This window comes from Corylus avellana, chromosome ca4, assembly GCF_901000735.1.
Source record: "Corylus avellana chromosome ca4, CavTom2PMs-1.0".
In the NCBI taxonomy this organism is placed as follows: Eukaryota; Viridiplantae; Streptophyta; class Magnoliopsida; order Fagales; family Betulaceae; genus Corylus; species Corylus avellana.
In genome coordinates, this window is record NC_081544.1 from 36098880 (window position 1) to 36125615 (window position 26736).

General features: G+C 38.9%; 4 protein-coding genes across 8 annotated transcripts in view; 1 reads left to right on the forward strand and 3 right to left on the reverse strand.

Annotated features, from left to right (window-relative positions):
* The window catches only part of LOC132177506 (uncharacterized), a 7106-nt gene extending 2776 nt beyond the window's left edge, over positions 1-4330 (forward strand). Inside the window, exons 7-10 of one of the 2 annotated variants that reach the window (XM_059589858.1) lie at positions 2955-3052; positions 3149-3206; positions 3698-3819; positions 4045-4330. In XM_059589858.1, coding sequence (XP_059445841.1) covers positions 2955-3052; positions 3149-3206; positions 3698-3819; positions 4045-4201 — 435 coding nt within the window. In that variant the 3' untranslated portion in view covers positions 4202-4330. The remainder of the gene's footprint in view (positions 1-2954; positions 3053-3148; positions 3207-3697; positions 3820-4044) is intronic. The other variant, XM_059589859.1, reaches the window with a different exon arrangement.
* A 283-nt stretch (positions 4331-4613) lies between these two features.
* Positions 4614-13827, reverse strand: LOC132177174 (protein ESSENTIAL FOR POTEXVIRUS ACCUMULATION 1-like). Of its 3 annotated transcripts, none has more exons than XM_059589416.1 (11): positions 13433-13827; positions 12430-12492; positions 12236-12309; positions 9779-10633; positions 9527-9620; positions 9235-9399; positions 8109-8873; positions 5843-8011; positions 5653-5725; positions 5342-5484; positions 4614-5146 (listed from the first exon to the last, which is right to left on the reverse strand). In XM_059589416.1, exons 1-11 carry the CDS (start codon positions 13506-13508, stop codon positions 4812-4814), a joined length of 4812 nt encoding a protein of 1603 aa, XP_059445399.1. In that variant the 5' UTR covers positions 13509-13827; the 3' UTR covers positions 4614-4811. The 3 variants fall into 3 exon arrangements, with proteins under 3 accessions (XP_059445399.1, XP_059445400.1, XP_059445398.1); XM_059589417.1 differs by having other exon boundaries at positions 5843-7996; positions 8109-8888; XM_059589415.1 differs by having other exon boundaries at positions 8109-8888.
* A 1943-nt stretch (positions 13828-15770) lies between these two features.
* LOC132178491 (uncharacterized) lies at positions 15771-16961 on the reverse strand. The gene has a single exon (XM_059590919.1). The coding sequence runs from the start codon at positions 16959-16961 to the stop codon at positions 15771-15773; it is 1191 nt and encodes a 396-aa protein (XP_059446902.1).
* A 1195-nt stretch (positions 16962-18156) lies between these two features.
* LOC132179825 (uncharacterized) lies at positions 18157-23429 on the reverse strand. Of its 2 annotated transcripts, XM_059592608.1 has the most exons (10): positions 22983-23425; positions 22434-22606; positions 22164-22322; positions 21667-21816; positions 20974-21117; positions 20013-20169; positions 19490-19662; positions 19214-19269; positions 18586-18688; positions 18157-18462 (listed from the first exon to the last, which is right to left on the reverse strand). In XM_059592608.1, the coding sequence occupies exons 1-10, from the start codon at positions 23179-23181 to the stop codon at positions 18373-18375; spliced, it is 1404 nt and encodes a 467-aa protein (XP_059448591.1). In that variant the 5' UTR covers positions 23182-23425; the 3' UTR covers positions 18157-18372. The 2 variants fall into 2 exon arrangements, with proteins under 2 accessions (XP_059448591.1, XP_059448592.1); XM_059592609.1 differs by lacking the exon at positions 18157-18462 and having other exon boundaries at positions 18603-18688; positions 19157-19269; positions 22983-23429.
* Between the last annotated feature and the right edge of the window lie 3307 nt (positions 23430-26736).

Sequence of the window (26736 nt, forward strand, 5' to 3'; positions counted from 1 at the left end):
AAACTTCTTTTTGCTTCCTTGGCATGTATTAACACTATTTCAGCTCACAATTATCTCTAAAACAAAAGGCGTGAACTAAAATTGCCAAATTCAAGCCTATACCTATAATGTGTATAAGTGGAGCCTCTTTACATGAACATATTAGAATGTTTGTATTTCACTTATTTATGGGTAAAGCCTCAAAGCAGAGCTTGAGCTTGACTCAATTGTTAAAAAAATAAAAACTTGTATTAGAACTGAGCTTGATTTTAAACAACTTGGATAACCCTTTCTATATTGTCTTGAACATTGTGATGGACTTGGGGAATCATCTTTCTAGACGAGAGACTCTCACTCTAGAATTCTCCTAGTTTTCTCTATTTCCTCTCTAGCGGAGGCGCGTGCAGGCGCGTTTCCGCTAGACCTAGGTTCGGGATCGTGGGATGCGTTTGCCATGGACAGGATGGAGCGAAGATTTGTTGTGGAAGCTAAATCGTTCTCTTTTTTGGCGAAAGCGGGCAAGCCTGAGTTGCGCTTGGAAGAAAAGAGAAAAGGGTTCTCTGGCTCTTTTTCTCTGAGCCTCCGATGTTCCGATTGGCTGGCGGACATGGTGGCGGAGGCGCTAAAATCTCAAGGGTCGGAGTTCTTCGCCAAATCATTTCGGGAGGATGAGATGATTTTGAAGATCCATAAGGGCTGCAATAAGGCCGGTCGGTTCTTAGTGGCCGGGGTCTTTGCTGATGGTGTTCGGAAAGGGGTGATTTGGCTCCCTGAGGGCCGTGAAGGTTGGGGTTGGCGCTGCTTTGTGGATGAACTACGAAAATTTTTGGTGTCTCTCGCAGCGAAGACGAAGGGTCTAGGGGGTATACCGAATGCTATTTCGAATCGGTCCTATGCGGCGGTGCTGTCCGAGGATTCTGGTGATGTGAAGCCGGTTGGTGCTCAGTTTCCGATGGTGGGCTGTCCTGAGTTGGTTAAGGGTGGTGGCGGCGATCTAGCGACGAAGTTGATTAGGGTTGTGCGCTCGTTGAAGGCGTATCTGAATAATCTTAGGGCTGATGTGATTCGGGTCTTCTCTATCGGACTGGGCTTTAAGCCCAATTCTTGGTTTGAAGGCTCTTGGGGTCCTGGTCGTTGGAAGAAGCTTCTTGCGAAGCCTGGGCCTGTTCTGGACCGGGCTTGCTTTAGGACGGGCCTGAAGCCTAAACTTATTGTTGGGTTTAGGCGGAGAGCTGGACGCAAGTCTGCTTCTGGGATTCGTGCGGGTCTTGGGTCTGCCCTATCGGAGCAGTCGTCGTCGCCGCTCGTTTCTGCCTCGCCGATGTTCAATCCGGGGTCTTTTCCGGCGACTTCTGTGGTCTCTAACGCAGTGGTTCCCGCGGGTGCGGCGGCTCATGTGATGTCGAGTTTGGGTTCTTCGTCGGAGGGTATTGGGTTTGCTTCGTCGGCAGGTTCTGGGTTTGCTTTGTCGGCGGTTTCTGGGTCGGCCTCGCCGGTGACATCTCCGGTGATTCCTTCATCTGCTGAGGCTCCTGGGTTGTCAGTGCAAGACATAGCTCTGGGCAGTGATGATTATCTGTCTCACAGGGAGACAGGGGCTGCGATAGCTAAGCGGGGGGACAGAGCCTCGGATTTTAAGCGAGTGTCTCCTGTTCATGCCGGCTTCCAGCCAGCCCATGCCGGTGACCCTCCTTCTGTCCCTCTTACCTCAGCCCTTTCCTCGTCTGCTGATTCTTCCGCAGGTGTGATAGTGGCTGAGGCTGAGGAGGTTTCTGTCCCTCTTTCCTCGCCGACACTCACCTCTGATGCCATTGTTGATTCTGGTCTGAACAAATCACAAAAATGGCTGATTGCGTCTTTTCGAGAAGTGGTTAAGGACGATGTCACGCATATGGCAATACTGAAGGACTTGGAGGTGTCTTTTCGTCAGGCAAGCAAGGAAGCTCGTGAGGTGTTGTCCCCTGAGGAGGAACAGAATTTGGCGTCTATGAAGAAAGAAATTGAGAGGTTTTTAGGAGGACGTGTCTCGGTCCCGCCCTCTTCTACACTATCATCTGGGCAGATGGGTCTGCCGGAAAATCATGATGCAAATTCTGCAGGGGCGTTAGCTTTGGGAGAGAGGTTACGCATGTCTCTGGGCAGTGGGGTTCCTATATATAAGCAAATATTGAGATACTATCGGAGAGCTAAGAAAGAAAGAGGAATTCGGGTGAATGATTCTCTCCTTCTTGAGGCGGTGGAATCTTTTAGTGCTCCGCAGATACATTACCAACCAGTTGCAGGGTTTGTTGCTCAGGCTTCATCCAAGGCTGAGGAGGTTTCTATAAGAAAGCCTGATTCTAAGAACTCTAATCCAATGAGGGGCTATCTACGGCGAGGGTTTCTTAACCCAAGTCCGAAAGAGATAAGGGAGTCTCAGTCTTCATCGCATGTGGCTATTAAGGATGATGAAGTAGTGGGTGACAACTCTTCAGTCTTGGATGAAGCCTTCAAGTTTGGGGAGCTGCCCCCCGATCCCCTTGATTGGGGGTTGGGTTGCGGTGAAGAGGAGGATCCATATTCAGCGGATTTTCTTCAGGTTATGGACGTCGCCCGGCCTAGGGCTAAAGGAAAAAGGCCTAGGAATAAAAGCAAACGAGAGCTGTTTAATTTAGAAAGCTCTGTTAACTATGGCAATGCTAGTGCGTCGTCCAGGAGAAGGAAGGGCAGGATTATAGTGTCATAGTCTTTTGTGAAGGGATGAGGGGGTTTGGTTAGTGGGCTTTGCGTTGGTGTGTTTGTTTGAGGGTTTTTGGGTGGTTGTTTGGTTTTTTTGGGTGGGTGTGCTGGGGTTTTGCTTTGGGTTCGCTTTGGCCCCCTTTGTATACTTCGTGTGTAATTAGGGGCGCTTCTCGCTTTTCTCTTTCTTTAATAAAACTTCTTATTACTTATCAAAAAAAAAGATGATAATGTATTTAATCAGATGGATATTTCAGGGTCTCAGTCCACATGTTTCGGAGATTGAGAAACTGTGCACAGAATTTCCATCTACAATTGTTTTCCTCGATCATTTCGCATTCTGCAAACCACCAACGTGAGCTCTATTGTAATTTGACTCTATTAGAAAAAGATTTTCAAGCTAGATAGAAGACCATGTTAAGTTTCTTGCCTTTCACATGTCAATTTGCAGAAATGATGATGAAAGGCTGGCCTTTTCTGAGCTTCTTAAGCTATCTAGATTCCCACAGGTAACGTGTTCAGAGTACCTTTAAATGGCATATATGCACTTGTTTGCTTCCTAACTACAGCTACCATCTTGAGATTGCCAAGGCTAATCGTACTTCAACTAGGATATGATATTGTTGGAGAGCATTATATTTTGACTTTCTTTTGCTAGAAACCTTGAGATTGAAAGAAGTGATTGACCTTTGTATAATTTGTATACTATGTCTAGAACTTTACTCAAGGCACCTTAAGTTTTTCGCTGGACAGAGAGGGTTCCTGAGGTTACTATAATCTAAAAGGATATAAGAAACAAGTTTGTTAGAGCGTAAACTATTAATTCAAATTACATAGGCGGCCTCTGTGCCCTCTTAACAAATGCCTGAGAAAAAGTACTGATCTTGTTCATCGGCGTTCTTCTTCTTCTTCTTCTTCTTTTCTCTGTTGCTAAGCAATCGTTAGCAGTCATTCAGTTGATATCTAACACTCATGCATGATATGAATATTACTTTGGCAGGTTTATGTAAAACTCAGCGCATTCTTCAGGGTGTCAAGAATGCCATTTCCATATCAGGATTTATCCCAGCTCTTGTCCCAGATTGTCTCCAGCTTTGGTGCTAACCGTGTGGTGTGGGGCAGGTAGCTCTATCTTTTCTTTACTCCAGTCTATAGACAATGTATCATATATAACATAGAGGCCGGAAAAACAAAAAAAAAAAAATTAGAAACATCAAATGAGGGAAAAGTGTTTTGATGCGATATAAAGGTGAGAAGTATTGTTTTGTAGGGTCCACATTCGAAGAGTGTGTCTGTTTTGAATTGTTGTTAATGTTTTGAAAAAAGTGTCCTTGGTTTTGAATGCAGCGACTTCCCGTATGTTGTTCCTGAATGCGGTTATAAGGGAGCAAAAGAAGCAGCGGCTGTTCTTGCCAATCAAGTTCCCTTATCATCGTCTGAGTTGGAGTTGATCATGGGTAAAACGATCATGCAACTCTTCCAAGGCCAATGGCTTCAGTCCTAAGCAATGTTATCAACTTAAAATGTTTGCGTGGAGTATTGACAAATTGTTATTGTACCGAGAAGATGGAAATCTTCACTCCTCTTGGTCATGTAATTCCAACAATAAATCGTAAAATATTTTACAGCATAATTTCATATGAGCCTCCATTTAAATGCCCTTGTGGATGACGTTTGCTTCTCAGCTAAATATTTGACACGAGCCTAATATTGTTAAGTACGAGAGAGGCACATGGGTAAACCACTCAGCCACGAACCATATGATATGATATGCTACCTACAACTCTTTACAACATGCTAAAAAGTTGGTAAGGGCATCCACCCTTTAAGCCTCAAGAGGTAAGAGTAAGACCCATTTCTGAAGATATTAGTGTGAAAACCAACTGCGACTACACGCTTTTCTGAAAAAATGAAAAGAAATTAATAGAACCAAATATTTTCATTATAAACCTTGCTAGTCTGTACAAAACTATACCCTGTCACTACACTGCACACTGTAAGAATGAAAGAATTCTCATTGGCAGATACTTGCTTCATACCAAGGGCTTTTGAACCTATACAACTTTTTAAAAATGAACACAATTTAGAAAAAGAAAATACAAAATCGAAAGGGCCTAATCATCTATGCGTTGAATTTCACCCATCATGATGCGATTGCTGGTGACTTTGAAACCAAGAAGCGCAGGATCAATTTGCCTCCCTTTTTTCCCCTTCTTTTTGCCACCTCGTCCACCTTGCGTTCCATCTGTTGTCTCTGAAAATCCTGCCGAGTGAGCATCTGCCGGTGCAGTCTTTTTTGCATTACTCTTCAGCATATCTATAAATGATGCCTCTGAAACGTCAGCATCACCGCAAGATGAAGCACGCCGAAAACGCATGTCTTTCTTGCCGGCTGCCATGGCGTCTGAGTTTTGGTTTAATAAATTCACCCCTGGGTCTCGCCTTCCCCCTGAAGATTTAGAGATATATAATTAACTACTTTGTGCAGAAAGGATTTAACTTGAGTGATGTAATGTGCTGCAGTTTTTTATTCGGTCCAAATTTAATTTCAAGTTCTCTATAAAAAGAAAGTGGAATCAAATCTGGATCATTGAAAAAACTACATCACATCCGAGCAGAAAAGAGGATTTTGAAAAGTCCATACCTTCAGAAGCACCACTCGAAGTTTTCCCTCTCATAACTGGATCTGAGAGCAGCTCAGATAATCCTTCCTGTGATGATGAAGTATGAGAGACAGGAGGACGTCTCAGCAAAATATTCTCTTGCACTTTGGATGGAACAGGAACCCTAGAGAAGGCCAAACAAAGAAATGAATAATTAGAAAAGCCAACTTTTAATGGCTTTCTCCAAGGCTATATATATTATATACAGGTTTAGAACAGCTCCGGTGGAATAGAGCTACCGGGGTTTTTTCTTCAATAAATATCAAACTTATAAAAGTATAAACACAATTACCGCTCCTTGGAGACCTCCTCCACAAATGAATTACAATGTCCAATGTTTTCATTGTAGAAGCCGGTTTTCCCACCTGAGAGCAAATTCAGGGAAAACAGAAGAAGGCATTATCACTCTTCTAATATGAACATAATGCAGCAGCTTCCAAAAAAAAAAAAAACAATTAAGAGATAACAACTACTTGCAGTACCAATTGATGATTGCCTGTTAAGAGCATTAATTGAAATCTCCCCACGATCTAGAGCAGCCAACCCAGCTTGCTCACCCCTGCCATCTTGAATCTCAAAAGCTGGACCCTTCATCATACCAACACTTTTGGCCCCATGCTTCCTCCCGTCGGCCTCTGAGAACTCATTACTCATAGATGACTTGCCAATCATGCTAGAGTTTGTGTAAATTGCCTGACCAGTCTCATTGATGCCTGCCAATCGCGACTCTCCCTCAATCAATGCCCCCGAATCAGATCTAAATGGCATTATTTCACCGCTTGCCCACTCATCCTGCAGTGGTTCACATGAATTAGAACCATAAGACCCCACTGCAAATGAGTTATTCAGACCTGCTTCTCGGTCTAGACAAAGATTGAATGGGTGGTCTGAGGAGCTTGACCCAGAATATAGGCCAGCTGCTGCCCTTGTTTCCTTGCCTGCATCTAATGGCTCGATAGATTGATGGCCTGATTTTTGATGGAGCAACTCCATCAACAATTGTTTTGACTTTTCATCATTGAACCCATCTGACATCCATAAAGTCGGATCTTTAGAAGTCATTTTAACTTCTGACTCCCTTTTCTGACGCTCAGCATTGATATGCCGTTGTTGAATCCGAGACTCAATCCAGTCATTCTCTAGTTGCTCATTGTTCTCAGGCCAGCGGCCCTCTATTGCATCCAATTCTGAAGCATGAAATTGATTGGGGACCAAAAGATGGTGAGGATTATGCGGGTGGATGCTGGATGAAAATGCACCCACTTGACCACCAGCAGATTGCATACGTGCATTTGGTTCCTGCATATCTAAACCATGAGCACGAGCCATAGCTAGAACATCCGGATTCATCCCTGGAGCACCAGGAGGCAACGACATTGACCGCTCAAATGGCATTGAGCCAGGGTCATAAAGCCCTTGCCGAAGCCGATCCTGCAATGAAACATTCCGCTCAAGGTGACTCAGCTGCTCTTCATGTGGTGGTGGCCTCTGTTGTCGCTGATAAACATCCAATGGGCCAAAACCTGAAGAGTGAGCTCGGTGAGAACCAGCAAGAGTCCTGAGAAACTGATCAGATTCATCAGTTGGCCATTTGGAACCAATATGCCTATCTCCTTCAATACCAGTCCGCTGCCTCAATCCCATTAACTGTCTGGCCTGCAGCTGGTCTTGTTGAAGAAGCTGTTGTTCCAATGACTGCATCTGTCCATGCTGTGAACGTGATAGAAGCTCAAATAAATCTCTCTGATGATCTTGTTGTGGCATGTGACTGAATTTTGCTTGAATAAGCTGCTCTAAAGATGGATCAACATGCCTTGAAGGATGGTGTGACTGTTGCTGCATTTCGTGTAAAAGGTGCCGCTCTAATAAAACCTGATCAAGGACACTTTTGGTTCTGATAGGATCAATATGTGACTGCCCAAGGCCAGGATCATGCATTTGATTACGTAACAATTGCTCAAGAAGCACCTGCCGGACTTGAGATTGCTGTTGCTCCTGCAAAAGCTTTTGCTGTTGATGAAACTGTTGTTGCTGCAATTGATGATGTTGTTGGAGCTGAATCTGCCGCTGCTGTTGCAGCTGAAGTGTCAAAAGATGATCCAGATCCGGTGCAGATCGATTGGCCAACTGCTGGTGGTGCATAAGATTCTGAGTAGGAACATGGTCTAAAACTGATTCATTTATGTGTGCATGAGACAACAGATTTCGTTGTTGGAGTTGCTGCTGCTGAAATTGCTGTGCCATACGGTGCTCTGCTAAATCAAAATGGTTCGACTCCTGTTCCATGCGTGACAAATGATGAGCAGCCATGGCATCTTGATACATGTTGGGTTCAGTAAGTGTATTCTTTCTATAGACATCAGGCCATGTCTCTGCAGCAAGAGATGGATCAGCCATCACACCAAATGGAGCAGCCCTTCCAGTGCTGGACGGAATGGACGGCTTTGAATGTTTTGTAGGACCTTCAAGCTCAGACCAGAGCAAGCCAAAGGGGTGCAACTTATTATCATTAGTATTTGGTACACCAGTTTCTGTCAATTCATTTGGAAGAGAAGGATGGCTGACAGAATTTTCAGATGAATGGCGACTGCTCCCAGTAGTTTTTGCAATAGAATAACCTGTGTTTCCAGGAAGACCTGCAAACACAATTTCTGTAAAAAAAAAAAAAAAAAAAAAAAAAAAAAAGATATAAGGAGAATCTACTGAAAGGAAAAAAATCACCAGAAACATTAATAATAGAAAACAAACCTTCGTCTTGAGTAACAAACTTATGAAAGCTTTGACCCTCGGAATGTGGCAGTTGCAATGAAACCTCAGGCTCAGATACTCTTGGCTGAACATGCTGAACTGAAAGGCTATTAAACTCGGGCAATGGCTGGCCCAGGTCATTTACGGCAGATGAATTACTTTTCAAAACAGAAGCAGAAGCAGGTAAACTATCGTCCAACTGTTCGAAGTGTTCTAGCTTAGAGTTTGGTTCACTGCTATTGGCATATCCATCATTGGCTTTCAGATAAGGCATGATCTTACCCAATTCCTGGAAAGGCGTCCCTTCAGGAGCATCTGCAAAGCGGACTAGCAAGTCTGTCCCAAAAAACCCTTGTTCAAGCCACAAAATGATGTCAGCCCCAACAAATGGTCCCTGGATCACCCCTTGAGGGTCAATGTAGCACAAACTCAACTCCTCAGGCGGGGCTACCCTTTCTAATCCATTTGCCTCAGTGTTGCTACTTTGATTCTGCTCAGGAGAGGGCAAAACAAAGAGAGAACTTGAATCATCAGGAAGCTTGGATCTGATGTCAAATGAAGTGGGAAACTCAATGGCATCAAACTGAGCATGCTTGGTAAAATCAGCATCCGCCATCTGCCACTTTTCACCAATATTGATCTGAGAAGCACCATGCTGATCACCATCAATCTCTATGGCACCACATACACCATTACTTTCTGAAACTGTTGCTGCCAATCCATCTTCCAACCCATGAATTGCTCCAGTAACTTTATATTCTGCTTCTTTAACATATAATTCTGTAAATAAAGTACATTCAGAACCTTTCAAATATAGAATTAAGGGCCAATTTGGGTGTGCGTTTGAGGGGCCTAAACATGTATTTAACACTCAAAAAGTCTGTTTAAAGAAAAAAGTACCCGTTTAGTTAAAAAAAATTGAAAGCGTTTTTAAGGGTCCAAAAAGCATAAAAATGGCCAAAACACACTTTTGGCAAAAGCTAAAAAATGAAGCTTTTGCCAAATAGCGGTTTTTGACTTAAAAGCTCTATTTCTCAAACACAATCCTAAACATGCTCTAACTAGTAAAGTTGTAAACATATGGTTCAAAGGATAAGTTTCAAGAGCTAAGTAAACGGTTACTCACCATCTACCATATTCCTATGTGAACCATATTTCAACAAGGCACCACCATCATCAGCTTGATATGCATCATCAGCTGCAGCTTCCTGTGAGGCATCAACAGACCCTTCATTGAGACTTGAAGGTAACATACCCTGACTTTGTTCAGTGGAGTCGAAGTCTTCAACACCTAGTCAAGGAACATTCAGAAATATTCAGACCAAGGATAAGTACATAATAGAAGTTTTTATTTATTTAATTTTTTTTTTTTATTATAAGTACATAATAGAAGTTAACAGCAATTGTGTTGAAAGTACCTGTAACATTTTCAGTTGATCTCCCCTTTCTATACGAACTGTACACCATCCCACTACTTGTGATCTTACCCCTCAATATATCGCCAAGGATGGCCTGTAAGCATCATAGGGCCCAATTGCGGAACATAAAAGATTTTTTAGTGAATTACAAGGAATAAGAACTTTTTTTTTTTTGATAAGTAAAAAAACCAGTAAAGAATAAGAACTTATTATTACAGAAAAGTGAAAAATTACAGGAATCCCATTAATTACCTTCTCTTCAGCATCAGGAGCAACAAAAGCCAATGGCTCAATGAAGCCAACTTGAGTAATGGAGGGTGATTCCTCCATCTCATCTGGCATGGTAGTAGATGATGGACCAAGCTTCTGCATCCGATATATGTCAAGAAGCTTTCCCCTTGGGTAGCAAAAATAATCAACAGGGCGGCTAGGTCTTCCAGGAACACTTTCACCTTTGTCAGAATGAGCAGCACCAATGAGGCCTGCAGATAAACCTCTCCCAACGACAGTTGGCCTTCCTCGTCCAAGGGTAAATCCCAAGTTTGAACCCTCCACCCGTCCTCTCTCAAGTCCAAATCCAGGTGCAGCACGGTAGGCATTTGTACCACCAGAATGAACCTCCATTCTATGGCGTGGCCTCCATTTATCGCGAGAATCTGAGTCACGCTCGGAAGCTGAACGGTTACTGCTTACAAAAGATTGATTGTCACTGTGAGCATCATCCTTCTCCAGATCTGTCCTCTTCTCAGTTCGGGAGTCCTTATCTTTGTCTTCAGGGCCCCATCTAGATGACCATTTGCTATCACGCCGTGTTTCATGTCCAGAATTACGACCATCATGCCACCGATCAGAGGCAGGCAATGCTCTACTCTCACTTGTTTCTCTGATAGAGAGATTGTCAACACGGCGTTCTGCCTTCCTGCGATCTCTTCTGCCACCAAGTAAGCCAGTTTCTCTTTCCTCTTCACGCCAGCGACGGCTACTATCACTGTCTGTGGCAGTCCTCCTCCAATCTTTTCTGTCCTCAGATCCATCCAAACGCCAACCCTCTTTCTGATTAGGATCGGTAGAGTTTCCAAGAGACCCAGAAGTTGGAGCACGCATATCCTGTCATAATGAAATAAACATTAAATAAGGTACCCATAATGACAGAATGTCAAATGACAGCAAAATCTTTGTGAAACACATACAAATCTGGCCATATGGTTATAAGTTAAAAATACTAAAAAATCAATAATAATAATAACTGAGATCATTTGTGTGAGGATGATGATCAAACACAAAACATTCCAACATTGAATCACAAAAATTAATCTAAAATACATGAACAGGACTGATGGGTGAACAAAACCGCATATGACCTAAAACTCAATTATTTTGTTACTTTATAAACACTTATCATAAACTCCATTTCTTACAATGGGCATTGTATTGGAAAGCTGTGGTACATGAGCATGAAGCAATTTCAAAGAAGGCATAGACATCTGGCACCCTGTATCCGGTGGTCCCCCCCATAGAGGAAAATAAGGGATGAAGAATTGAAGTTATGGTACTAACTTAAGGGGGCTAAGCACCTTGCTAGAATACCAAAATAAGGGTCTGCGTTTTAACACAGGAAAGATCCAAGCGTGCCATCTTTTTTTTCCTGAAAGTCAACGCTCAAGTCAACTAAACCCTAATCCCAACTAATCGGCTACATGGATTCTTTAGCGCCAATCAACCTTATCTAGAGTTATGTCCCCATTTACCTCTTGCATAATCATGCTCTTCCTCATAACTTCTACCCACTTCATTTTTTGCCTCCATTTCTTGCCCCTTTCACATTAATACAGTCACCGTCTAATACCGGTGCATTGGTTGGCCTCTGAAGCACTTGTCAGAACAATCTCAAACGGCTCCTCATTTTATCCTCAATCAGTGTGCCTCTCACTTTCTCACAAATAAAAATGAGTAAAATTACAATACTAAATCTAGTTGGTAACAGTGTAGTACTTACAATAAAAAATATTTAGCCTATCACTTCTTCCTCTATAGCAGATCAAGACAAAACGAGCAAAATCTATTTGCACTTATTTTCTAATTGTTCTCCTGTTACTTGAAATTGAAATATGATATACAAAAGGGAATCCACAGCCAAGAATGTGCTCTGAGATGTGTACGCCAGACCTGAAAACGTCACTAAAATTTGAGAATTTTACAATGGCCATAAAATCAAATCTATTCTAATGCCCAGCAGACAAAGTAATATTTAGCCGGGACCTGAAGGCAAGGCATATATACACCACAGAGTACTACTGTCCTTTAACCTTATACAATTCAGGCAATAAGGTACACATGCATATATACTATATACCTATATCACTTCACAACAAAACTACAACAGAATCTAGTACCATAAAAAAGGGGGGTTACCAAACAAGAAAAAATTTCACTACTAACAGAAATCTGAAAGAGAAAATCATCAAGCAATTTCTAAGAACCTTTTAAATTCAAAATAGAAAATGCGTAAGATGGTGACAAGTTTGTAGTCATGATACCAACTGGACAATTCCAATTACTTAAAAAAATATGTTTTGATACAGTAAAAGATGTAAAATTACCACCTCCAATATAAATTCAAAACAATAACTTAGTGCATATACATTACTTTACCACCAAAAAAAAAGGAAAAACAAATAGAACCATGTTTCCTGGAGGGCTAGATTATACCATCTTTGGCTCAGTTGGTTTGGCATAAAGCCATTGAGGAGACAGAGGTATGCTGCTTTCTGATGCCGCTTGATCTGAAATAATGAAAATTCACATCAGAATAGAACCAGGAGACAAAATGATAGCAAGTAACACAGATAGGAACCAATAGCTCATTATTTTGGAAACAAACGAATCTAACAATGGAACACCACCTTTTGACTCATCAAGTAACCCCATAAGCCCCTTTTCCTCCTCATTCCCTCCAGAAGCTTCCACTGGCATAGCATGAACACAGAAGAAAACACAGAAATATATGTTTAGCTTTCAATTGCAAGGCGCAACTGGTAACAAAAAATAATCCATCATAAAAGCAATCCAACCCTCCTGGAGCACCCCCAAAAAAAGATATTGAGGGAGAGTAAAAGAGAGAGTTAGAAGAAAAACATTGTTTCCTGATAGATAAAGGATCTGAATTGCACCGAAAGAATACTCCAAGCACTGAACCAGAATCTTAATAGTTCTAAAATATGAAAGACTTGAGCTATATCAACAACAAAGTTCCTAAATTAGCCATCACCACACACCAACAAATCATGAGCATAATACCAATGTCATTCCCATCCACTCATCAAGTGAAACGAAGAGGCCTATCTTTATCGAAAAATCAGAACAACCTTATTGTCATATAAAACCTTAATAGTTTTAAAACAAAATACTGGAACGAAAAATGAAAAAGAAAGAAGAGGAAATAAAAGAGAAGCAACTGGAACCGACGTATAATTACAACAAACTAATCGAAACCTAAAGACCGTAATATCTGGAAACTCTTAATTTCCCCATAAATCATCCAGTAACAAGTTAGAAAATCGCAAATCAATCAAACAATCACCGATAAATAAATTCTAAAACCAATTAACAAAAAGACTTTGATCTGAAGCATGACCAATACGTTGGCTCGGAACCCTAATTGACGACGTTGATTGTTCAAAAACAGAAATGAACTGGTCCATCACAAGTAGGACGCTCCAGATCAATACCCCCTAACCTCGTACCGAATCGGAATCTATCAAATCCATCAGCTACACAAAATTTTATTTTGTTTTTTATTCTGAAATCGGCTAAACAAATCGAAAACCCGATGTAAGAACAGAGAAAATAAAATAAATGGAATGAGAAAAAAGAAATGAAGAAGTAGAGTGGAAGAGCGAGGAGTACCTTTGGAGGTCCAGGAATGATCGGACGGCTTGGGTACGAGGAGATCGTCCGGCAGATCGAGCTTGCCTTCCGCCATTGAATAGTCAAAAGGTGACGAACTTGAGCGAGCGAGCGAGCGAGGGAGAAAGGGAGAGCGAAGATCTAATCAACCTACACAAACACACATACACACACTGTGGATTGGAGCTCCGAAGACACAAAGCCAAGGAAGTGAGCGAGAGAGAGAGAGACAGAGAGAGGGATTGGGGATTTTGGAGTCTCGGGAAATCTAGGGTTTCGGAAACAGTTTGTTGAGAGCACTTGCGCAGAGAGAGAGCGAGAGAGCGAGCGAGGGAGAGATAGCGAGACAGAGGAAAAGGGTGAGGGAGGGTTTGGGTGGTGGTCAGAACAGCCAAATCAACTAATCAAGTCATATGATTTCACCAGGTTGCTTATCGAGAAATATAGAATTATTTTATTTTATTTTTTTCAATTTATACTGGATAAGAAGTAGTTACTTGTTTTTTTTATCTTTTTTTTTTTTAAATAAAAATAATAATTGTGGGCCGGAGGAGAACATTAAGGAAAAACACTATTGGATTTTTATTTTATTATTATTATTTTTTTCATGAAGCAAATTGTAACTCATTTTTTTATGCCAAAATATATATATAACTCATTTTCAAGAGGTTGATATTTGAGTTCATTAGCGTTGTATCCTTGAATTCTATGATTTAATGAATAATGTTAGATCTAATACTTTTTTTACAGCTCTTTTATACGGGTAAATTACATTTATCTCTCCCAATCTACCATTTTTTATTTATTTATTGTCCTCTTAAATTTTTAAGTTGGTTAATGTACTCAACAATTTACTATTAGGGTTGCACTTCCCCTTTCATCCTACAAACTAAAGTCTTTAATAATTTTCTACTTTTTTGAGGTTTTTATGAGTATTTTTATCTTTTTAAGGCAACACGGGCATTGCAATATCAAAAGAAGATTAGTAGAACACATTAATTAAATTGAAATGTTAAAAAACATGATAAATGGAGTGGTAAATTGAAAAGATAAGTGTAATTTTTCCCTTTTACAACAACTTACTGACACATTTAATTTGAGATTGCTCAAGTATAAGCAGGTGAGTCAAAGTTGTTAAATCTTTTTTAATGGCTTCAATCAGACTGCAAAAGAATTGTATACTAATTGGTTGGTCTAGCATTAGTTACGCTTAATTATGAAGAAAAAAAAAAACTACGGCGATCTTCTAAATTCATCAATTCCAAGCGATTACAGAAGATTAATTAATAATCAATCATAGACGATTACATGTGTTCGTAAATGAAAAAAAATTATTTTTCATTTTTTTTTTGTTTAAGATTAATAAACTATATGAGTCAACAGACCCTTTGTTTTTTTTTGTTGAGAAAGTGAGTCATCAACAGACTTGGTCAATCGCATTTGTCGCTTTTAATCACATAATTCTTACAAAGTTAAGTAAAAATTAAAATACAAGCTCAAAAAATTACAAGAAAATTGCTTTAAAAGAAATTGTCTTTGGAAATTAATATTATATTTTAATAGAATTGTTTTTTTTTATTGTAAAAAATTTATCTAAGTCTATTAAATTAACGTGCGTTTAACATTTTTAATGTAAGTTTTAAAAAATTGTTTAAAAAACACCGGTCCATTACAATATACATATTAAGGTGAAAACCTGTGTCCTCACAACTCTAAAGACCGTCTTAACAAAAAAGCTTTTTTCCTAATGGCATGCCTCACATGAACAACTTTTTAGTTAGCCAAAATATACTTGTGAAAAATTAAGCCCCTCTAGCGCAGAGGTCACAATCCCAAACATACGATTCTATAGAGAAATTTGTGATTTCTTTTACAAGCTTCTGATAACTGTTCAATGGACCCTTCAATGCCTTCATAACCTCTGGGATTGTGACCTCTGTGCTAGAGGAGCTAATTGAGGCTTTAATCTAATATCATGAGTTATTACATCACATCACAGTTAAGCTTCTGTAACAAAAACATGTCGAATTCATGTTTTGAATCTTAACATGTTTTAATTCATGATTTTTGTTTCGAGTTCGCGAATACATAAAAAATGGCAAGAAGGGTACCAAAAGGATTGTAAAAAACAGAGACATACATACAGTATAACAAAGAAGAAAAAGGTAACTCGATTTTAAATCTTTGTACAGAAAACAGATTCGCATTTGGCCAAACACAACTTCAAATGGATTAAAGGAAGATCCCAAGAAGGAAAAGAAACCAACATGTTTATTTTCTCAACAACATCTTCAGGTCATCAGCTTTCAGAATCCTATACAATCAGATCGCCAGCCTGCTATCTCTTACCGGACTTCCTTGTATCGGGCAATTTTTCTAGGCCATCTACGGCCCCAAATGCGTGCCTCTTCTTCTTCTTCCTCCTCAACTTCTCACACATGAAAGCCCTCTCCAGCTGCTCCACCCGATGAGACAGCGAGCTCAGCAATCGAGTCTGCATCTCATTCTTCTCCAAGAGCTCCGTCATCAAACCCATCATTCTCTCATTATCTTCCATCATCCTCTCCAGAACTTCGCTGCCTTTCTTGCTCTCCTCTCTTCCCCCATCACCACCCACTTCTTCTTTTCTCTCAGGTCCAACAATCTCCATTCCCTCCTCCTCTTGCTTCGTTGAATTTTCTTCAACTCCTTCAACCAAACTATCAGGATCCGCAGAGGACCCAGACTCACTCTGACTCATCCCCACGCTCTCAGCAATTTCTTCACTTCCATTCGCCTTCGTTTCGACACCCACTTCGTCAACTCCACCCAAATCCACCTTCTCCGAATTCTCACAATGTTTATCATTAGCCTCACTAAAATTAGGCATAGACTCAAAGGAATTAGGTATGGAATCGACAACATGAGTCTCCGACTCCTCCAAACTTCCCCAATTCTCATGCGCATCGCAGCAATTATCGACTAAATCAGCAGCAGAAATTTCTGTCTCAGAGGCTTTACCTCGCAATTCTCCATCATCCACTTTCGGAGCTTCTAGGGTTTGATCAACAGCTCCGGCAATTTCTTTACCGGCCTCGGAAGCGCCTCCACCGGTCGAACCTAGGGTTTGTTCCCCGACGCCGGCGACGATCGCGTCCACAAGCTCCTGCAACATGATCGCCCTTCTGATCACGGCCTTCCGGCAATCCCTAACCGCCGAGTCCACGCCTCTCACCGAGTCCAACCGGAAGAGCAAACTCATCAGCGCCTCGTTCACCCTCAGCCTCTCCTTCGAATCGCACCGAATCGACTCCACTGTCGACTCCTCCGAAACCTTCCTCTCCATCTCCTCGACCTCGCGCCTTATCTCCGCGATCTTCCTTACGCTCCTCCTCACCAGGAACCCCCGGAACGCCTTCTGGATCTTCACGGCCGAGTCCGACCTACTCCGCCCGCCCGACCCGACGAATTGGACCGGGATCGACACCACCTTCCGAGAAGGTGCGGTTTTCTGCAGGTAGCGCGATGGGAAACACCAATGGCTATCCATCACCGAATTAGATCTCTCAATGTTTTTTGTAATTACGAAAGTGTTTGCTGTGTTTTGGATTTTTTGAGTGAGAAGGAAATAGGATTCTGGTGTTTATAAAGAGTGGAATCGGACAGTGTCTCTGGTTCTAGGAGGGTATTGAAAGTTCGAGAAGTTTCAGGTCAGATAATTTTCGAATTGGGGGGCTTTATATAGTGGGGCGCCTGGAGTTCTTCTAGATGACCCTAGATTCTTCCGAGTTTACGCGGGTGACGACTTTGCCCCCGCACTAATTCTTCTTTTACCCAAAAATATTAATTATGGGTTTTTTATTCGATTAGAATATTTTATCATTTTCAAAATATATTAACAAATAACTCAAAGCATAACATTCTTCTTAAAATACAATTGTATTTAACACCAACATTAACAAGCATAACAAGAGTTTTGATAGCATCATTGTACTTCAAAATTCATTTTCTAAGTGAATCTTAGGCTCTATTTGTTTCGAAACAAAAAATATTTTTCAGTGTTTGACTTGTACAAAAAATCAATGACAACAACAATGACTAGTGACAGTAGGCGATTTCTAGTGGCAGCTACTAGCAACTGAGAATGAACTACATGAGAGGGTTCGTGAGCAAAAGAAAAACTCAAACTTGAAAAATCATTTACAAAAAAAAAAAAACCATTTTACACAACTTAAAGAAGATTTTTCCGGCCAACCGAAAATGTTTTCAATTTGACCAAAAAAAAAAAAAAAAATGGTCATATCAAACACCGAAAAATAGAAAAAAACCTTTTCCATAAAGGATCATTCGTCAAAACAAATAGATCCTTAATTGCAAATGAATTTCGAACATTTTGATTATGTGTTTTTTAAATTTCTTGTGTTTATCAATTTTATGGTTTACTTGCTTTTTGTCATGTTTGTTTTAATGGGCCAAAGTTCAAATTAAGTGCAACATAAACTCCGGTCTTCTAAATTCCGCCAGTTTGGCAACATTGGTTTGCAACATGTCAAGCAGGACCTCTCCGTTTTCATGTTCTATCTTTGATCCACAACAAATCCATTGCAGGACCTCCTCCTTTGTTTAGGAAAAGTAAAAAGTTACAGCAAATTACTCACAAAAAAAAAAAAAAAAAATTACAGCAAATTAATTATGCTCTTATTGTTGACTAAGATTTTGAGGGACGGACGGAAATTACAATAGAGTTAATGAAGAAAATGCTTTCCACATTGCATGCAATATGTGGTATCAAGCTAGATTGCTTGAGGTGCCAAGAGCAAACTAGGAGATGGAGACGAGAAGCCCGAGTAACAAGGCTTTTAGCTGCAGTGAGTAGTCTCAGATGGTAGCATCAAAAAATACAATCATACAAAGGCAAATGCTTTTCAGGAAGTACTTTCATCACAAAAGAAATTGAACAATTACAGGATATTCATTCTGTTTGGAATTATTATCCCTGCCCTCTTCAAAATCTCGCTAGCAGCTTTCCGTGCCACCAAAATAACATCTTCCTGTTGAGTTACAATTTTCATCCATAAGTAAACCATGGAACTCTTAGAAACAAGGAAAAAGAAGGCCAATACTGTTAACTTTCAGTTTATAACTGACACCAATGAAAAGTAACTTCAAGATACCTCATTTACTCGCAAAATCTTCTTGTCCTTCATAATCCATTGGCCATTGCACATAACAGAGACCACATTTTCACTTCGCATGCAGTACACAATGCTGGATATGCTGCATTGTAGTAAAGCAAAACATTCAATAAGAGATCACAAATCGGTAATCTATCTACCTGAACAAATTACTGGTTGGATGATAATGAGAAGAATACACGAAGCTGAACAGAGAGACTATAACACTTTTCTGTTCTTATGAAGAGGAACACCAAACGAGCAGCCATTCAAGCTATAACCCTCGCGGGCAGATAGAATATAGTACTTATTAGCAACAAAAGCCAGAGAATACTAAAAAAATTGAGAATAACTGATGGTCAGGTCAATGATTATTCCACACGATCGAGTTTCAAATCATTACTTATTAATCAGAAAAATTTTAAGTAACTAGATTCACGTACTTTCAACCACAATCTAATCACAAAACACACCATAAAATAGAAAACCAAGAAAGAAGACCAAGAAGATTCATTTTCAAGAAAGATGAACAACCATCCAAGTAATGGAATAAATTCATTCCAAAACTTACAAAATAGTTTATGAATAAAATTACTGCATATCTTTTCTTCTAGGATGGAGTTCATACCAATCATGAACAGGAACCATACACCAAGAGGAAGGATTGACAACAACCATGTCAGCCTACAATATAAGGAACAAACATTAATCAGCCTCAATCGTCAGGAGAATGACCAAAACAATATGGGAATTGTGATCTAATGGAAGATATAACTAAACATAGCTGAACAGTGATCTAGATAGGAACTTCTCTTCATGCAATAAAACTTAAACTCTGGGGAAAACTTAAAAGGAGAATGAAGCAAAAAAAAAAAAGGTGACTAATTTGAAGAAATGGTCCAACCTTTTTTCCAACCTCAAGGGAACCTATTTCATTATCCCAGAGTACTGATTTTGCACCATTTAGTGTCACCATTTTGAGGACTGTTTCGGCGGGAAGAGCAGTGGGATCAGTGGTTCCTTTTGCATAAACTTCCCGTCCTTTGTTAATAAGAGAAGCGAGGTACATCTCATCAACTACAAAGAGGTGAATCCACATATTAATTTCCAGACACAAGTCTTACAGCGAGAATCCTTAATTCCAAAAAACATTTATCAAGAAAAGATTGTACTGAACTGATATAGTAAATTGAAACTCCTTTTGCTCCAGTTAATTACAGGTTATGCAGCAGACCCTAGAGAAGCTGGCATTTCCTCCACAAGGATCCTCTTAAATATGCATATCAGTTACAGCTAATACCTAGCATATACTTCCTTTCAGTGTGTACGGGATGGAATGTGTCTGAGATACTAAAGGAGTGACAGTTTTTAACGAAAAATGAGCAATTCAGAAAAAAGCCAACTATTGATATAGTATTTGGACAAACCAATGCTCATTCTATTATTTGATGGTGCCCCATCTGTTCCCAGGGAGACGCAAATGCCAGCCTCAAGCATCTCCCTAATAGGTGCAAATCCAAGCATTCGCATTGCAGAAGCGGGACAGTGAGATACTTTGACCTCAGCCCTTGCAAGAAAACCAATCTGAAGAAGACATGTAGAAGAAAACAGTCACTATACTAAAACCACGAAATAAGAAAAGGCATGACACACAAATATGGATATCGCCGGCAGTAATTGATGAAGTAATAGGAGTAACTACCATACACCATCACATTCAACATTGCAATAGGCATGTAATATATGCTCCCAACAGTTTGTCTGCTTTGACTTAACTCAATACCATTTTTCACTTAATGCCAGTTGCCATCAATACATATAGCTTCAGAGAATGCTACACTGATTAGCATGAGTTTTAAGGATTACCACCTACTAGCGTGGGAACATGGTATATAGCATCAATTCTAATGCTGATCATGGTATATACATTCAACATATTGATGGTTAAGGTTTGGTTACTCTTGAAACCTTTTCTTCTTCTTGTAATCCCAAATTAAGAATAAGATGTACAGTTTTATACCATCCATGGTACAGAGAATCATAATTATCACAAGGAATAAGTTCAAACAATTAAAGAATACCCAGAATGGTAAATTATATGTATGAACGAAATTTTTTGACAAACAGAATAGGTATGTAAACAATGCTCATATTTTCAACTAAAAGAACCCAAGCCACAAAATCCAAACAGATCAAACGCCAATAATGGAAAGTCCAACTCCACTGACACTTCTACCAACCCGTAATTTTTATTCTACTCGCCACCTTTTCAGAGTATAGAACATCATCCTTACTTTTCCTGTTTTTTAATAAGATGGTACACACAAGAAAAACTAAGATCTATTGATTTTCTTAAAGTGCAGCAAGCAAAAAGAAAAAATAATTCACCTCAGTACTGTTGACCCAAACTGTATGAGCTGATAACAGATTGTTTTGGAGGAACTCTATCTTCTGTAAGTATGTAACTGTTCCATGATCAACCTTGCGAGTATCCATCATCAGTTGATTCTCATAGGGTATCTCTGCAACATGCTAAACACCAGAAAGGTCAAGTCATTCTATTTCCAAAATCCATAATGTTCATTAGCATCAAAGGTCAGCCAGATCAAACTGACATGTTGCAGAACTTTAATGTTTAAATTGGAGGAAATTTGAGGATTCTCGAGAAGAAAAAGACAATTGGAATTTAGTTTTTCTTTTCCTTTTTTTTTTTTTTTTTGAAAACCTTTCAAAATAAGTTAAAACTTAAAAGTTATTCACATCCATTTCATAAAACCTACTTGAAATATTGAAGAGAAATGTTTGTAAAATTGTACCATTTACATTATGCCAATGTTGGTCCATAATGTATGACAGAAACTTCATATGTCATGCAAGAACGGCTGCTCACTTGACATTTTTCTAGTTTGACAAGAAGGCTTCAGCACGAATTAAACAAATCTATCAGGATAGATATCTTCAAAGGCTGATGGATTATATGTATCGTAATGTAGTGATCATATCTTGTAATTCATATACAGTATGGAAGAGAAGGCATGTAATGCACAAGCATGCTCTCCCAGAAGCTATAGTTTTCCTTACCATGTGGATTCCAGTTTTCAGTTCTCTCGCAGCATCTCTAGTTTCAAGCAGTAAACAATCAGTTGAATTCATGATTTGCCTAATTCCAAACCATACTCTGATGCGCCCATCTGCCGTATTGTGGTGCTTGTTGTAGAGCTCCTTTTGAGACTGAGCCCTTAACACAAGCAAATCAAATTGATGACAAGAACAACAAAAACGAATGAATATAACATATTTGGCAATATAAAAAAATAAATCACATGTAAAATCTGTTAGGAGAAAAGCACCTAGGGGAAGTTTTTACTTCTTCATGTAGCCTTGTTATAACATTTTGCATACCACTTTAACCAAAAATTTAAGCCATTGAGTTTGGATCAACGACATTTGATCAACTACCTACTTCTGTTGCTATTACTCAATATTACTTTTATAGCTATTACTTAACATGGGATTCCATCACACATGAAACTTGAATAAGTACAACATTGTGAAGACAAAAAAGGCATAAACTCAACCTGAATACAATCATCTGTTGTTCTAGTCGCCCAAGATGCCGGCAAACCCTCACCAGAATCCATGGTTGATTGGGCCAAACATGCGCGCAAGCCCAATAACTCCACTGCCCTCGCCATTCCAGATACGTGCTGCCCCCCAGCTTCAGCAAAGCATGTTACCTGATTCAAAAAACCACAAATATCATCAACGACAACATTAGAAACACCAACCCCACCCCCAAAAAAAAAAACCAAAAACAAAAGAATGTCTGTGCCTCTGTGGGTGCTTACACCAGAGTGGATGAGTTCGATACCGCACAGCAGAGTGGAGATATAGGAATCCTCCTCAGTCATGTTGGATTCGTACGGCCAAATGCGACCGTGCAACCATGTCATCAAATCCACATCATCCGCTATCCCTCTCGCTAGTTGCTGAGAAGAATGCACGTGAGTGTTGATGAATCCTGGTTAGCACCAAACACGTAATCTAATCAGTTATGAGACCTTAGACAATGATACTAATTTGGTAGGAAAATGTTTGGGTTAATATATAAATAAATAAATAAATAAGGGGGAAAATGCTTGGATTATAACTGTTTTTTCTATAAATTTTTTCCATACTGTTGCGGCAGTCATTTCAGTTCATGTAGTAGCTGTCACTTTGTAATAAAAGTTTCAGTACAGTGCCTAGGCAACCAATTTGTCACAATTAAGCAAGTAGTTGTTTTGATAGTGAGAAATGAAAAGTCCTTTTGATTCAAAAGAATTAATCTCTCCAACTACCACTGTATCGCCATAACGTTTATTACCAAGGAAAACTAATAAGAATAGGGAGAGGACCTGGGAGTAGGATTTGGTCGTGGAGATCGATGGTCTGGTTGGCGAGAGCAGAGAAATCGCGAAGAATATCGGGGGAGTGACCGATGGCTTCGATTGTGTCGTGTCGGATGAAGATCCCACCGTTGCGAAACACCCGGCGTTCGGGATCCATGGTCACGATCACGGCGTTGTGGAGTATGATCGATGTGTTGGCCATCATGTGTCCACCTTCACTGTCGCTCTCTGTTGTGGCTCAGTCTCTGTTTTCGACAAGCAATCTTGTGTCGTTTGTCGAGAGAAAGAGAACTGCTATTTGATAAGCATACACTGGCCGAAGAAGAAAAAAAACAGTAAAATTATTGGCAGAAAGATTAAAAAAACATGGATACAATTGAAAGTTTGGACATTAACAATGAACCGGCTTCTATTCAAATAAAGAAACTGGAAAAAGGAACAACAACAATTTTTTATTTTATTAACATTAGCCACCGTGAACCGGCTTGGAGAGGATCCTATTCCAAGTGGGTCGTGTCCCTTCAGTTGCCATTTCCAGAATGTTCCGAGTGGGCCATTTGATGGGTCAATTAGTTGTGTCGTGGGTTCAGTTGGGCCTTTTGGCAGTGATTAGTGGAGGGTTTTCTGGGTGGGTTTTCAATATTTTGTGCTGATTATTACTCTAACCGAAGGCCTGAGTGCTCCTTGTAGGTCTAACAGCACTGCAACTGCTTAATTAACATGATAATATTGTTCTTATACTCCAATAATTTGTCTTGCTCTTTCACCGTATTCGTATCGTGTTCTTGACTTAAACATGCATGTCTTTGATCTGCAAAATTGATGGCTCTAATTAAAAATGAAGTTTGCAGAGGACATTCTGTTTATCATAGAGAATTGTTCCCCAGATTGGTGGAAGGCTCTTGGAGTGGGAAAAAAACTAGTGAGACACATACTGCAGCTATCAAGGCCGAGTCACGAAAATTCTTTTTGTTTTCTCCTTTTGAGTGTGGATCACTGGATTTGTATGTTTTTATTCAAATTAATTTACTTTTTTTGAGGTTTTGGTTTGATATTAGGGGGGAATTAATTAAATTGGGTGTTTATGGCTGAGAACTTAACTGTATTGGGTGATTTTGAGCCCGTGGGATGATGGTTGACGTGATCAGTTATTGAACTGGGGTGATTTTGGTTTGGGTTTCACTTTTATCAAATCAAAAAAAATATATAATGCATTTAATATTTTTTCACTGGCTTAAATTTTTTAGATAAGTACTGATTCGACTGCATATACGATAGTAAATAACTTGTTTAAAACGTCATATCATCTTTTCTGTACCCGAGATAATGGTTAATGGTAAGTTTTATTTTTATATAGTTGTGGGAACTGTGTATGACACAACAATCCACTAATTAATTGAGTTTTACTTTTACTCATGGTATTGGAATCATGCAAAAGTGGAATTGTCCCTAAATTTGCATCCATGAGATTGTAGTTCAAGTGGATAAATAAGTGGAGGCATTTTTATGAATAATTTAGTATAAAAGTACAAAACAATGATAAACATGATTGATTATATTTTTTTGATGGACTGACTTGTGGAATTAGCATTCCTTCTCCTGATAATTGGTGGAATTTCGTTTTGAAGCGGAATTTCGTGTAATTAATTACAGGTATAATTGAGATTGCCATTATGGCATTGAATACCCTTCCAATAAAAAAACTGTACAAGTGAGAAGAATGGAATGTAGAAGCAAGAGATCATGATAAACGTCCATTTCCTTTTCATGAACACTCCCTTTGTGGAATTTTGTGGCAGCACCATCTGCCCAGGCTTAAGCAGCTCAAATGTGCATAGACCAGCTTTCTAAGTTTATATAATTTGCCACGAGCCGTGATACAGACTACGCACGCCGTGAAGGAAATTTTTTTTAAAAATATTTTAATGCAAAAAAAAAAAAAAAAAATTGCACGGGCGTGCTGAGTGCTCTTTGTATTCACCCATTTGCCACAGTTTGAAAAAGAAAGCCCATCTCTATTCTATGTTTTTTTCTACCAAAAAAATAAAAAATAAAAAATTATAGCCTACCTTTATTATAAATAGAATATATAATACAATTGTATAATCAAATTATTCAATTATAGGTGAAACTACAATTGAATTATTTAATAATAAAAAAATATTATTACAAATTTAATAATAATTTTAAAAGTGACCTAAGAATATGAGAAAACTGATTTAAAGATGTATATGATTACTCTTATTCTATTATTTTAAAACTTACAACAACTGTTCTTTTCGGCTAGTTGAATGGGACAAATCAATTTGCATTAGCATTTTTTAGTAGATCAAGAAAATTAATGGACACTTTTAAAAAAATAATAATAATAATGGACATGGCAGTACCCATCCCCATCACGTAGGAGCATCAATGCCTAATATTATATATTTTTTTAGGGAAATTACATTTACCGTCATTCAATTATATCAATTTTTTTCTTTATAATAATCATTCGATCTATTACTGGAGTTACAATGTCTCAACGGAACGAAAACATTGCAATTGCAATCTTAATAAATGATATTTATATTATTATAAGTCGCAAAATGAGAACATTAATTACTATGGTAGTGGTAAATTGGAGGAGGGGAACATTGAAAAAATTAAAACATTGAAAGAAGAACATTGTAAAAAAATTGATAATTAGAAGAGAGTAAATCATAAATGTAGTTAATTAACCCCAATTGTTTTTTAAAAAACGATATCAATAAAATAAAAAAGCACAAATAGCGAGCGTTTAGTGGTTCAACTACTTGTATACTACAAAAAAAACAATAGTTGAACTTATTAAATGGCTTGTTGAATGAAGAAAAAAAAAAAGAAAATAATTTTTTTAAAAATCCCTTGAAGGTCAATTGTGATATTTAAGTAAGTAATGGCACGCCTCAAAGAAGGGGCAATACATGTACGAAGCTTAGTATGAAAAGTCCATTCATGTAATTCTATTGGTAAGTGGTCCATTCATGTGACTGTTGAAGGTAAACAAATTTCTGGCGTCAATGAAACTATATCTATTTCTTTAAAATGGAAGAAAATTAAATATAATCATAATTGTTGAAGGTAATATTGACTAAGCATATACACACACACCAACATTCATAGAAACTTACAACGGTGGCCGATAATAATGAAAGTCATCTATCCCATGCTACACGGTGATTGGCGAAAGCATATACCGACCCCATATACACCAATATAGGAGTATAACACGATACTGTCATGTCAATTAAAATAAAATTTTATTAGTATTTTTTATGAGTGACCGACTATCTTTTGACTTCAAGTGTAATGGTTGGAAGTAGTACCGATCAGGAAAATGTGCAACTATATTTTTTTACTGACATGATAGTACCACGCCGGCATATAAGTTAGCCATACTATGACTAATATTATTCATTAAGCATGGACTAAATAATTGAAAGTGTGGGACTCTTAGTAAATGCTTTTATAATTAAGTTGTGCAAGAAAACGTGAAAATGAAGTTAACATACGTCCCAAATTTTTTTAATCGAGTTTTTTTATTTTGTGTGAACGGTGAACCCATTATATATAATTAAGAAAATCCTTACGTAAATATATAGCATGGGTTAACTTTGCAATCATGCCACCTGTTATCAAGCTAGAATGATCCTTACGCAAAACCAAGTAACTAATCTTATTGATTTCATCAATTTTGGCTTTATTATACCACACACGTAACAAAAATAATTACATTAAT

Excerpts from the sequence above, each read along its gene's own strand:
- LOC132177174 (XM_059589415.1), bottom strand. The coding sequence starts at position 13,508 with ATGGCGGAAGGCAAGCTCGATCTGCCGGACGATCTCCTCGTACCCAAG. Across the intron at positions 9,400-9,526 it reads ATCAACTGAAAATGTTACAG|GTGTTGAAGACTTCGACTCC; the intron begins GTACTTTCAACA and ends TTCCTTGACTAG. Across the intron at positions 8,889-9,234 it reads ACATAGGAATATGGTAGATG|AATTATATGTTAAAGAAGCA; the intron begins GTGAGTAACCGT and ends CTTTATTTACAG.
- LOC132178491 (XM_059590919.1), bottom strand. The coding sequence starts at position 16,961 with ATGGATAGCCATTGGTGTTTCCCATCGCGCTACCTGCAGAAAACCGCA.
- LOC132179825 (XM_059592608.1), bottom strand. The coding sequence starts at position 23,181 with ATGATGGCCAACACATCGATCATACTCCACAACGCCGTGATCGTGACC. Across the intron at positions 20,170-20,973 it reads TTTGGGTCAACAGTACTGAG|ATTGGTTTTCTTGCAAGGGC; the intron begins GTGAATTATTTT and ends TGTCTTCTTCAG. Across the intron at positions 19,270-19,489 it reads CCCTTGAGGTTGGAAAAAAG|GCTGACATGGTTGTTGTCAA; the intron begins GTTGGACCATTT and ends CTTATATTGTAG.